The following is a 13,795-nucleotide window of genomic DNA, read 5'->3' on the forward strand; positions in this document are numbered from 1 at the left end:
CACAGTACTGGGGAGAGAAAGGTGACTGAGCTTGAACCAGCAATGCTGATAGCAGAACATAAGCAGGAGAGTCCCTGGTTAAAGGTGACGGCTTTTGTCTTCAGTAAAATCAAAAAGGAGATGAGGGATTTCCCTGATGTCAGGGCACGCCTCACAAAAGTGAGGAAGATGATCTTCAGACCCCAGGTCCTGCGGCCAGCACTTTGGCATCTGCCCTGCCCTGCCTGCCACACTCTGAGGGGGCACACATCAGCACTTCCTAAGGGGGGTGGGGCACCAGAACAGGGGAAGGAGGAAGGAAAGGAGAAGTTTTTTATTTTTAAAAGCAGGTTAGGTCTTTGAAGCATTCCAGACCTATTAAGAGAGATCTTAGGCAGATGTGTAAACCACCTGCTGCCTGGAGATGAAAGAGCGAGCTTGACATAAGGAATCAGGGCTGATTTGATGCTGTCTTCTTTTTAAACAACTAAACAGCAGACATCTTTTCCACTTACTTGAAAAGGGGGCTCCCTCACCCCTTAACTGCCCGGGCCTGGCTCCCTCCACTAGGCTGTGCAGGCCTGAGCAGGCCCCAGCCCATCCATACAAAGGGCACGAACAGAGGACACAAAGGGTACGGGACTCTCCCAGTCTGCTGGAAGCTCCCGCTTCCTCTGCCACCTGCGGGTGCTCTGTGGAGTAGGGAGGGCGTCTGTCGCCAGCAGCAGGGGAGGCCCCTCCTCTGGCGGCCGAGCCCTGGACTCCTGGACCTGGGCTGAGCCTCCCTGTGTATCAGTTAACCTCCTTCTCTGTGACACAGCCAGTGCAGCCAGCCTTTCACTGCCCCAAGGTGACTCAAACTTAGAGGAGCTGCGAGCACTGGCCACAGACTGCCTGAGGGAGAAACCGAGGCATGGCGGGTGGCAATGACGGGGCCCAGAGAAAAGCCAGCAATGACCTGGAGCGGGAGCTGGAGCCGCTGAAGCTGCTGCCGCTGCCGCTGTGGCTGCCGCTGAGAGTCCGCCTGCAACACAAGCACAGAGCGCGCTCAGAAGGCCACGCTCACCCCAGGACAAAGGCCCTGGCCCAGACGCAAGGCCATGAGAAGTTCACTGCTGCTCACTTGGAACAGTGCATGGTCTGTTTTCTTTTAGGTGTAACTTTTTCTTAAAATAAAAAACTAAATATCACAGGAACGTTTATACAGGTCCCTCTCAGCGCCCAGACACGGGAGCCACTGTCTCCTGCACCAGCCGCTTCTCTCCAGGGAAGATCCTGGAGTCAGGGGTCTTCCACACCGTCCTCTCCCCAGGGTCCTGGGACGTGTGGAGGCGAGAAGGGGTTCATTCCTCCCATCATGCTCCAGGGAAACAGGCTCAGTGAGGGCACATGACTGGCCAAAGTCACACGGGTTAGGGGAGGGAGGCTTCTTGGTGGGCGCTTGGCATGCTGGGCTGTCACTTTGCCTAGGGCACCCTCCCACCCCTGCCTCTGGACTTGGCGCCTGTTTTGTTGTGGCACTAAAGACATGAGAAATCCCATGAGGATTGCTGAAGCTGGAGCGCTCACCTCCGGGGGGGGGTCCTGGCTTGGCGCTCCTTCCTCCTGGCTTCCCGAGGGTCCCCTGGCTTGGCGGGCTCAGGGACAGGAGCAGTGGTTTTGGCAGCCTGAGGGGGGGCTGGAGGCGGGGCCAGCTTCTTCACGGACTTTTCTCTGTGATATGGAGGAAGGTTCAGTTAGGGCTGTACTACTCGCACCCACGCCTCAGGCTGCTCCCTGCTGCTCTGTGGAACGTCTCCAACGCCACCCACCGTGGTTTCCCTGCTTCCCTTTCTAAGGCAGGAATGGAAGGTGCATCCCGGCAGTGAAGAAATAAACCTATCAGAAGACTCTGAGAACACCCACAACAGGTGGTGTCCCCTTAGGGCTGCGTCTTTGTGTGCTCCTGGATGAGCGGCAGCTTCCTGGAGACACACCCCCCCGACCTCCTGTACCCACTTGCCCAGCCCTTGCTGCCAGTGGCCCTCTCATGTTGCCGTTGGACACTCCCACGTGGGAAGCACACGCCAACAAGGTGGATATTACTGGCAGGAAACAGAAAGTAAGTCTCGGGACTGGCCATTTGTCTCAGTTGGTTAGAGCACAGCCTTGTAACACCAAGGTCAAGGGCCTGGTTCCCTGTACTGGCCAGTGGCCAAAGACAAACGAGTCAACAGTCAGTCAGTCAGTCTTGAGCAAAAGGAAGCTGCTGAGCACAACGTCAAGGACAAATCTCAAGTCAGTGCTGGAAACAGAGCACAGCCAATATGCCTTCTTCAGGGCTCCTGTCACATAGCGCTCAGGAGCAGTGACAACAGGCAGAGCAGCCGCTGCTGGGCTGGTGGGGAGCAGAGTGGGCACACGATGTTAAAATTCATCAAATGGTATATTTAAATGGAGCAGGGCACTAATTGTAATCGTTCCTCAATACACCAGTTGGTTTTCTCACTTTTTCTGAGGCCTGTTATTTAAGGACAAAACCCCTGTAGCATGGAGCTACTTGATACCCCTATGCAGTGGGTGCTGGACTATTTCCTGCTGAATGAGTAACAAACATAACAAATCAAAAAGTGGAGCCAGCGCTGGCTTCACACTTGCCCAGGCAGGGTCCTGTGTCTGCTCAGGTGCAAGGCCGCCTACCCGCAGGTATCAGCAAGAGCCACACTGGGTCATTTAAACGCTGACCCCTGTGCATTCAGCAAAGCTGCAGGAGAAGCGGATCACGCTGCGAGCCCAGAGGCTGCACGTCACGTGTATCAATGTTGCATACCAAGCAACCCTAAGCATCCAGCTCCTCCAGGTGTTGCTTCAGTTGCAGCCATTAGGAAGGACTGACGTGACCAATTCTGGGAAGCAGCAAAGGTGAACAGCAGATGGAACCTCACAGGGTTTTGCTCTTTTCTACAAGGTACAGACACAGCCACGTGGCTGCCTGCCCCAGAGCACGGGGGAAACCACCATGCCAGCTGCAGTCCCAAACCCAACAGCCTGTGCGATGGCTGTGGGGACAATGGCAGCAGTGCCCAATGCTGGTGGAGCGTCACTGCTGTGGCGCTTTCCTAATGGAACCTCCAAGGATCTGCCATCTGGCAATCTATAGGCAGAGCGCCACACAGAGGCACAGGCCACCAAGTCCACACCCTTGAGAGGTGAGACAAGGGTCTGAGGCCAGCACCTCCCCCCATCTTCCAGGGGCTACGTCCACAGCCACTGAGGCCTCTCCACCTCTGTGGTCACCAATACGACACACAAGACAGACAGATGAAGGAAGCTGGTGCCCCCACCCCCCTTGCAACTTACCCTGCTTTCCCGGGAGGCGGAGCCGGCTCCCCCTTGGTTCTCACAGGTCTGTGGGGCGAGGGTGTTGGAGAGGGGGATGGGGATGAGGAGAAGGACCGAGACCTACGGAGCAAACACAGGTGTTAGGAGGAGTCTGGTGTGATCCAGCCCAAGCCCACCTCCACAGACCCCCAGAAAGTACCACCTAGAGCTTCTACACATTTGCCTCAGATTTAAACTTGGTTCAGACCATTGTGGCACGTGCCAAGAACACATGTCCAGAACAGAAAGGAGGGTGCTGAAAGGGCAGTCAGCCCCCGGGGGGGGGGGGCGCGGACCGGGGACCCGGGTGTGCATGTGAGCGTGCAGGACTGGAGATCACAGGCTTGACCTGACATCCACGGGCCAATGTGGCCTTGGGCCGAGCAGGGGACTCGAGAGACCCAGATGGCTTGAAAGTGGTAGGGGGAAGTGAGGTGTGGCCCCAAGCACCACAGGACAGGTCAAGCCCAGGTTGGCAAAAGCAGGCGACAGAGGCTGTGTGCAGAGGTGATGGTGGCAGGACTCAGGGCTGGCTTGGCCCAGGGAGGGAGAGCAGGGTGATGAAACTGCCTAGAGGCGGAGCTCTGGTGGCATGGTCAGAGCCCGCCACCCCTGGGAGCTCCCTGGTTCAGTGACTCTGACCCTGTCCCAGGACAGGGTCTCGGAGCAACCCAGGATGGCACCCGTGAAGTAGGAGGGTGGAAACTGCAAGGGCCAGCCTGTTTTCCCCCCTTGAGCACCGTTGTGTGGGATTTTCAGCTTTTCCAGCCTGGCAGCACCAGCAACTGAAACAAGGAGGTCAGGACCTCGCAGTCACACACGCTACAATCTTTAAAGGCGAAGCTCGCAGGAGAACTACGTCTGTCCTCTCCACCGCATGCATGCCTCACTTTGCTGGGCCACCCACCATGGGAGGAGCTGGAAGGGAGCCCAGCCTGAGGGAACCTCCAACTGTGCATGGCAGCATCGCCAGCCCGGGAGACCCTCTTCCCTGTCTGCTCCTCGGAAAGGGCCTCTGCGGCTCAGCTCCAGCGAAAACAGCTGCAGAGCCTGGGCCTGGACCCCAGCGCAGAGGACCCCGCACCCGTGGTCCAGCTCAGCAGCCAGCAGGGGTCTCAAACACAACCGGGGGGCCACGTAGCTAAGCAAGGTGCGTCTACCTCTGCAGAAATGCCTAAGCTGATGCTGTGAGGACGTGATGGTGCCACGATGGAGCTCAAAAGAGAAGCCAAGCGGCACTTATTCAGAAGTGGCTGATGGGAAGGCCCTGTATGTGAGAGAGCCACACCTCCCTCTCCTCCTGCACGTCACTGAGCTGAAGGGCCAGTGAGCACCTGAGGAGTGAACCTGCCAGTCCTTGTTCCTCTGCCCCTTGGCTGGGGTGTCCCCCATCTCAGGTGACAAGGTTGCCATGGGGCTTTCCTCCCAGTCTCTCCTCCCAGGATCATCAACTGCACACGCAGAGCAAAAATCACTTATAGTTGCCACCCAAACCCATCAATGTGACTTCACATTTCTAAAATTTCCAAACTTCTCAGCTTGACCTGAAGGCTTTTTCCCACACCTTGCAAGCTATGTTTCCTAAATGAAGCTCCATGCAGAGTTCTTCCCATCTCCACGCAACAACCCTGACAGGAGGCACCCCCGAGTGCCCATGTCAACCTCTCTGCGCTCTGGTCCTGTCAACACCCCAGCAGGACACTGAGGCCCACGCACCCACAGCTGGCACTCGGGTACACTTAGGAGAAGGCCCATCTCTTGTTCACAGCTGCCTGCTGCTCTAAGATCCAACATCCGTGGAAAACAGGTCCCTACACAGGAGTGTAATGCACTCCAGTTTGTTCTGCACCCACAAAATATGTCAACTTGACATCAGATTCAACAGCTTCTAGGATCCCTTACTGCTGCTTTCTAATTCTCTCTATAACTGTGTCTGTCCTCAGGTAAGATATCTGTTGGGAAGGGGTGCTAGTGGGTGGGACAACAAACCACCCTAAGATGGACTGGTCAGCTCTACTCCAAGAAAGACATATGGCGATGACACTTCCAAAAGCAGCGGGGGGGGCATGGGGGCTGCATGTGATTCTCTGGTCAACCCTGGGACTAAATGCCCCCCACCCAACCCACCCTGCTAGCTCTCTTGGGGTGTCATGCTGTATTTATCTATGACTTACCCAGACTGGGCCTGAAGTGACACTGGACTGGGAGAGGGCCCAGGCGGAGCAGAAGCTACATGTAGGACTGTCATGGAGGGAGCAGCCCATGTGCCAGCCCACTGCACACCCTGCCCTAGTCTCTCTCTGGTCCTGGGTCTTTCTTCTCTCAACTGAGGAAAAGGAAAGGGAGTGGGCGGGGCTTCCCACACTGGCAGAGTGTGGCAGAAAGGGACTACATTGGCGGGTGTTCCTGTGGGTAGGACAGGTGACATGGAAGGCCACATATGTGCTGGCAGAACTCAGCTTAACCAATGACTATTTTTTGTATCCAAATGACAACCAAGAACTGTTTAAACAAAATTGTATGAAGCTTCTAGATAGTGTAAATGCTTCTGTATCTGTGACGTGCTATGTCACCAGCCACATGTGGCCAACGAGCGCTTGAAATGTGGCTCGCGCCATCTCAGCAAGCAGCCCCTGCAATGGATGGGGCAGTTCCAGAGGCTGTGCCTGCAGGTGCCCCCTCCCCGACTGCAACCCACTCGACAGGCCAGCGGCAGCTCTGCCTCTGGATCGCCTCTTCAGCGGGCACTCCAGCACTCGTGGTTTATGCTATCTGGCGTTTCACTGCGTGTCATTCTTCAGAATTCACTGTTAGACATGTAACTTACTGACACTGTTTTGAAACAAGTACTTAGAACAACCATCAAGACGAAGTCTGTCACTAGTGGCTGGCAAACGTGCTATGATGCGAGGCATGTCAAGAGAAGCTGTGCGCATGCACCTGCTGTTGGGCCCCAGCCGGGTCTTGGGCACATACCTGGACCGGCTGCCTGAGAACGAGCTGTGTCTGGAAGAACGGCTAGAGTAGGAGCTGTATGACGAAGACCGGGACCGGGACCGGGATGAGCCAGAGCCAGAGTAGGACGATGACCGTGAAGATGACCTGGAGAAACGGAGAAGGGAGCGGAAGACAGGTGAGAAGACTTTCACGCCCCTGCAGGTCCCATGCTGAATGTGTCCTTCAGTGCAGACCTGGATGGCACAGCTACACACTTGTTCAGACACACATGCATGGACATGCACACACACCGCCTTTGGACACATGAGGACATGCTGTAGTCCAACCCGTTTGGTGCAGAATTGTGTTCAGAAACTGAGCCCCAAGTAATGGGTGTGCCCACTATCAAGGTGACCCAGCACCTGGCCTAGTGGACAGAGCTGGGTGTGTGCACACAACCCTTGCATGCATGTGTCTGTGTATTTCTCTGTCCATATGTGTGCACTTTGAACATGATGGGGTCCATCTGGCCCCCCTGCCATCTCTAACTCTGTCCTTGGGCAGTGAGACCTGGCTCTCATTGAACACACCAGGAGGTGCGTTGTGGGCAGACGCAGAACACACACAGAGTTTCAGCGCTACTAACCCAAGCTCCCCAGAGAAGGAGGCTAACTAATTACAGGATTTGAGCACTGTTCTCCTAGTCTGCAGCCCACAGCACCCCACAGGGACCTGGGTGAGCTCCTCCAGGTGGCTGCACTGTTAGGCTCAGCTGCTGGTGTTTGTATCCCACATTGGGTTGCCACATCCTGGCTGATCTTCACTGTCTATTTTTTTTTTTTTCCTTTTTGTCTTTTTTCGTGTCCGGCAACGGATCACAACCCTCAGTGTCGCGCCCGTACCGGACTGGGACCGGCAACGGGATCGCAACCCTCGGTGTTGCGCCTGCACCTCACTCAGCCAGTGAGCGGGAACCGGTCTGTATGTGGGATCCGAACCCTCAGCGGGAGCGCAGCCGCACTCCCAAGCGGCGCACTGTAGCAATGCGCCACCGGGCCGGCCCTTCACTGTCTATTCTGGAGGCTCTAACATCAGTCCTATCTGGTGCTGATGTTCTTTGCTGAATAACAAATGCCTGTTTAATCCTACTGACATTTCCTCAGGTAATGACTCCACAGGAGAAACGGTCTGGCCAGGGTGTCCACAAACTGACCTGGTGAGAGGACGTGGCTGTGGGGTCAGTGGGGTGTTTAACCAGCCATGTACACAAGCTGGCTTCTCTACCTGGAGGAATTGGATGCAGAGGCAGAAGAAGCTGACGTTTTTCGACGCCTGCGTGCCCGGCTGGGGGAGACCGACAGCCCGAGCTTCTTCTTGGGAGACTTGGATCGGCGCCAGGGGTCCTTCCACTCATCAGCACGCTTCACCTGCGGCCCTGCAGAGGCGGCCTCCTTCTTTGGTGGCTCAGCTTGACGGCTAGAATCACATAGGGGTTAGCAACTCTTGGCACCTTCTGTTTCCCAGCAATGCTGTTTGGGTGAAAGGAATTGGGAGGCGAGATTATTATTCAACTGGCTTATTTAAGGAATTCCCAAAAAATAAAAGGTCATATACAAAAGGTGATAGATGTTTCATTTACAAAATTTATTATTAATGAGACAAGCAGAGACCTCTCTATAAACGGTCTCAACTTAAATGTCTCTTTTTTAGGGAAACGTCCCTATTTCTCTTTAACCATAATGGTAATTACTTTCTTGGGTGGCATTACTTAATTTCTGTCTTCCCGACTATACTATCAGCTCTGGGAGGGACAGAGACAGCGTCTGCCTTGTCCAACACTGTTGTCTCTAGCACTGTCACATAGCAGGTACCTAACATTTATGAAATTAAAAAAACAAAAATTACTTTTTGTTTTGAAATACAATAAAAGACTTGTGAATTAACAAACCCAAGCCTTAAGTATTTTCTTTGTTCTTTAACTTATGTTTAAAGAGACTGGTTTAATTACATCTAGTGAGCCAGAGAGCATCCTGATTACACCCCTGAAAAAAGCTGAGAGCCATGAGAGAGCCACAGGCCCTCCTACAGGATGGCCGCCGACCTCAAGTGTCAGGAAGAGGCTGGCAGGTGAGAAGGAGGCAGTGAAGAGCAATTTCTTGAAGACCCCAAAGGGGTTTGTGGAAGTGGTAATCACAGGTGGGCACACGAGATCAACTGGAAACGAGTCACAGACCTAAAGTGAGAGCCAAACTCTGTGGTGCTGAGCAGGCCACATGGTGGGCAGGAACACAACAATGCCACTGAGGCTGGTCTCAAGAAGCCAGGAGACGACCTTGGCCACTCAGAGGGCAGGGGAGCAACAGGGCTGGGAGGAGACAGGTCAGCCAGTCCTGCATTTATAACTCCTGCCCATCTTCGCCTCAAGAGCTCATGGTGGGGAGCACAGGAGCACAGAGAGCTCAGAAGAGTGGCCCAGGGCCCAGTGGCATGTCTGCTTGGAGGAAGGAGGATCAGCACCAAGTCAGGGACACCCTACACCCAAGAAATGTTCCATAAACCCAACCACACCCACTGAAAAGTGACCCAAAACTCAGGGCCACAGAACTAATACCAAAGTAGTCTAAGTTCAATCACAATTTGAGAAAAATGGAAAATATAAATGCCTCATAAGAAGATATCTGCTGATCCTGTGAAGTCTACACTGTTAGTAAAATACAGACTATATATTTTTTAAAAATCATAAAAGTTCATTTAAAATTTCTGGAAAATACATGAAGTAAAAGTAAGAAGATAGAAGTCACCTGTCCCCTCACTGTCCGGGTATGGCCACTGCTTGGCATCTCTGTGCACCTCACTTTTCAGGATGAACGCACACATGCTTCAAATTAAGCACAACTGGGACCTGCTTGGTGGGCTGCCCGGCCGACACTGGGGTGGGTTTCCCATCACTCATTTGCTAAGTTGTGGTCTTTCTTGACTACATAATAATTCACTGTCTGATGCTACATAATCTAAATATTTCTATACTGTTGTTTCTTTTTAAAAACACAAATAATATTGAAATGGTCCTTTTTAATGTAAAAGTTTGTGGACATCTCATTGTTTTTAGGGCCAACTCCTTAGAGATGGAATTAGAGTGTCAAAGGAGATGAACATTTTACAGGATCTTGGTAATTGGTTAAATATTTTCCCTGGAAGTGGACCAAAGCAGCGTGAGGGCACCCATTCTGCCTCACTCTCAACAATCAGTTAAAGACACCACCCAGACCGAAACAAACAAGCCAAAAATTCTGGCAACTGCATAAATAGAACATGGCTTCTCATTTGTTTAAAATGCGTCTTTGGTGACTGGTGAGGCTCTGTACTGCTTCTTAGCCGCCTGCATCTTTTAAAGTTGTCCAGTCTTCTTTACCAGTTTTCTAATGAGCCATGTCTACATGGTGGAGTAAGTGGAACTCTTACTATGCTGTATTTTTCCAGGGCCATCTGCCTTTGTGTTGTGTGGTGGACTGACAAGACCTTAACGTTTTCATACAGTCAAACTGATTTGAGTCCTCATCCTCCGGGGCAGCTTCTCTTACGCAGGAAGTTCTTCTGGCTCCTCAGTCACACTCACTTGAATTTTTCTTCTAGTTGTCTACAGCATCTGTCTGTCTGTCTTTTTATTTTTACCACTGGCCTATACAGAGAACTGAACTGAACTTGACCTTGGTGTTATAAGGCCGAGCTCTAACCCGCTGAGCTAACTGGCCAGCCCTTTCTTTCTCTTTACACCCTACTCTGTATCTATTTGGAATTCATCTGTTTTGGTATATGGTGTGTATGGTATGGTACGACGGGAGGTCTACAACCAATTACTTCTGAGGCACGGCAGGCCAGCCTCCCCTGCCTCATGATCTGTGATGTCAGCTTTGATGACAATAAATTCTTAACTCTGAGGGGACTGCTCATGGGCTATGCTCTCCCATTAGTCTATCTTAGACTCTCATTTTAGAATCATACCTGCACACATATATTTAAAACTCCCAATACACTTGATTTTCAGAGATTCATTGGTATGTCCTGCCTGTGTTCACCCGCAGAGCAACTTCAGCAGCACTGTGTCACACAGGCTGCTCTCCAACCCCACTGGGCTTCAGATTAGATTATTAAACTTACTAACAGTATCTCGCCATTAATTCTAGTCTTCTTTTATGGTTGTCAATAAAGGATAACAGTTTTCTTCATAAAAGGTCCTGCCTTTAAAATTTTTTTCTTTTCAAGATTTTTTAGTTTCTGTGTTATTGAGAATGGGAGTCTCCATGGCCGGCATTTTGTTTGCACCTGGCTTTGCTGTGATCAGCATCTACTGATATTACACGCTGACATGAAAACCACTTCCTGTTTGTATTTCCAGGACTTGTATTTAATCAGCCAGCCAATTGGGAAGCACCATGCCTACCATCTGCTGAGAATCCAGGCCGAGAGCAACGTCCAACACTTAAAGCTGCCCAAGGCACACTATATCAAGGCTAAGTGCCTGTGTTCTCAGCCCAAAACCTCGAGGGTTATTGCCACATCCAGGTGTCCTCTGGAAAAGTAACCCAGGAAGGAAGTGAACACCCGTCTGATGGTTTCACCTGTCACAGGCCACTAGGTAGTGGCTTTCATCTTTATTCTTCCTGTATATTCTTGTCCTAAAAACTCAACAGGAAAGGGGACATCTTGGTCGCCGGGCTTTTCATTAGTCACCAGGGGGTGCAGTGGGGCAGCCCCCTAACATGGGAGAGAGAGACAGACAGAAGTCAAGGCAGCGATTAGTGGCCACCCTCTTCTCTGGATGCAGATGTGACAGCACCCAAGCCCCTGCTGCAGTAAGTGAAGGAGAAAAGAGCATGCCCGTTCGTTCTGCTCACAGCTCAGAAAGCACACCATGAGGGCCGACCCTGTGGCACACTCGGGAGAGTGCAGCGCTGGGAGCGCAGTGGCGCTCCTGCTGCGGGTTTGGATCCTATATAGGGATGGCTGGTGCGCTCACTGGCTGAGCGTGGTGCGGATGACACCAAGCCAAGGGTTGGGATCCCCGTACCAGTCACAAAAAAAGACAAAAAAAAAAAGAAAGAAAGCACACCATGCTGCAGGGCAGGCCAGGGCGGCTCATCTGCCCTCTTTTGGAGAGCTAGCATGTTCTCCTCAGGAAGAATCCTTCACTCACTGTGGCGACAGTGATACTGGATTTCAAAGTGAACTAGCACATTGAACGAGGCCAGAACGAGGCTGAGAGATGTCCCAAAGTCCTTCCTTCTCCAGGTGGGTGCCATGCCTGGGCTGAACATTCTTATCACAGCAGAGTGAGCCCTCTGCAGGCTCAGCCGCCAGCGGCACCATCTTCATACTGAAAGAGCTGGAACCAGCCCCCACGACCCCATTCAGCAAGTCCATGCTCCCCACAGCATGGCAACGTGGTGACACTGATTTTAATTTTAAAACTGGAGACAGCCATTTTTATTTCTGACTCACTGTGACAAATGATCTGGCATCTGCTTTACAGTAACAACGTAAAATTTCCTTTAAAAATGTATTTAAGTTTATAAAGTGAAAATATTTAAAATATGCAAATAAACTTCAGGTGTTATCCAGAAAAAGAAAGTCATGCAGATGGCACATGAACTCAGTCAGCCTGGGCTCACTCTGTCTTAAGTCACTTCCGCAGATACCAGAGTCAGAAAGGAACAAGCAGAGCCCCAACTGGTTTCTCTCCCCAGACTGGGGGGCCCAAACCATGGAAAATAAGAAAGGTTTCAGACTTGAACGCACAAAATAAAACATCACAATTTTAATGGTAGATATTTTGGGAGGAATGACTGAGCGAGCGATCAATAAACAGCTCACTGAGCAACATCACTTGGGAACAATGTCCACGTGATATTATTGGGGGGAGAAGCATGGCTGAGCATGACCCCATCTCTACCAAACAGGCGGTCACAGCAGGAGCGTGCACGGGGAAGCACCAGTGGCATGGCACCTGCCTCCAGCCGTAACTCTTCCTTATTTTCTCTCTGTTCTTTAGAAAGTTTTCCAAACTTTCCAAAACCACTGCATTTTACATTTATTACAGAAAACACCTCAAGTATGGTTCAAAAATTTTTCTATTTCTGCAAAGAAAATCTTTTAATACTGCTGGCTAGTATAACTGTTTTTAGTGACATGTTCTCTTACTCAGGCCCTCAAAGAGGGGAGACCCTCTCTGGCCCAAGGCTGCGGGGGTGAGGGTGGCAGCCAGCAGCTCGCTGCGCAGGGCAACAGCGCTGCGCACACCAGGGAGCCACATGCGGTGGCAGCAGGGCCATGGGGAGCCATGGCTGGAGAACAGGGTGCAGGCGACCTGCCCGGGACCACCATGCTGACGCCACAACTGTGCTGACTGCACGCCTCAGGCCTCCAGCTGTGGTTGAGAGGCAAGGTGCACTTGTGCCTGAGGCCGCCCAAGAAGTCCCAGGCCACAGACCTTCTCTCAGCAGAGGTCAGCCCCTAGAGGACATTCTAATTAGATCTGGAAAACCAGGAAGGTAAAAAAAACTAAACCAAACCATAAAACTGCAGGTTTGCCACACTTTCCCACAAGTGCCACCATGAAAGCCCACTGTGTGTGGCTTAACTACTTAACAACTAGGGGACATGGATGGGAGGAAGCCACTATGAATGAAGAAAGCTGGTTGGGGATGACTTCAGTCAGGAATACCTACTGCACAGCTGGGCAAGAACAGATTTGGAATTTACATAAACACTTTTACCCAGGGAAAAACCCTCCAGGTAATCTCTGACCAAGGAAGTGGCTTTCCCTACAGCACGGGAGCACACACTCTTATCCTCCAGGCACCAGCCTTTGTTCAAGGCCACTGGAGACTCTCCAAGGGGCAAAGGCCTGCTGTACTATCAAGGTAAACACGCTGGAAGCAAACAGAAGGCCCCAGGTCAGTAGCAGTGCGTGACATGCCTGGCGTCTCCTGTGAGGAAGTGCAAGGCCTGATGATGCAAGGTAGTTAAAGCCGCAAGTGTTTGGAAACCCCGACCTGAGCAGCTGCCAAGTCTACAGACAACGAATTCTATTCTAAAATCAAAAGGGCTATCCATCTAATAAACACAGAAGAATAGGGAATTTGAAGCGTAAGAACTTCCCCTGACTGAACTTGCTCATACCCAACCCATTTCTGGAAAACTCACAAGGCCTTCCACAGCAGTTCTCTTTGGACATGCTGTGAACATCGATGGCTCAGTAAGCAAAAGATCACATTCTCTGCTTGCCTCCCTTAAAACTGAAAATGGCCCAAAGGGGTCCTGAGCCCCAGCCATTGGCTCGTGGCTGCTGTGCTGCTCCTGGACTCCTCATGGGTCCCAGCCACTGCCATGCACGTCAATGTCGTTGCCTCTGGGATGATTCACATCATCCCTGAGGACCATCAGCAGAAGGTCTGTACAGGGCCGGCCCGGTGGCGCACTGCTACAGTGCGCCGCTTGGGAGCGCGGCGGCGCTCCCGCC

General features: G+C 52.0%; 1 protein-coding gene across 1 annotated transcript in view; it reads right to left on the reverse strand.

Moving 5' to 3' along the window:
- ZC3H18 (zinc finger CCCH-type containing 18) overlaps positions 1 to 13,795 on the reverse strand; it is a 64,771-nt gene that overhangs the window by 4,642 nt on the left and 46,334 nt on the right. The window contains exons 10-14 of the mRNA XM_008565880.1: positions 7,561 to 7,752; positions 6,316 to 6,441; positions 3,319 to 3,420; positions 1,549 to 1,692; positions 938 to 1,003 (exon numbers count right to left, since the gene is read on the reverse strand). Coding sequence (XP_008564102.1) covers positions 938 to 1,003; positions 1,549 to 1,692; positions 3,319 to 3,420; positions 6,316 to 6,441; positions 7,561 to 7,752 — 630 coding nt within the window. The remainder of the gene's footprint in view (positions 1 to 937; positions 1,004 to 1,548; positions 1,693 to 3,318; positions 3,421 to 6,315; positions 6,442 to 7,560; positions 7,753 to 13,795) is intronic.

The sequence above is a fragment of the Galeopterus variegatus genome, unplaced genomic scaffold, assembly GCF_000696425.1.
Source record: "Galeopterus variegatus unplaced genomic scaffold, G_variegatus-3.0.2 Scaffold210, whole genome shotgun sequence".
NCBI lineage: Eukaryota > Metazoa > Chordata > Mammalia > Dermoptera > Cynocephalidae > Galeopterus > Galeopterus variegatus.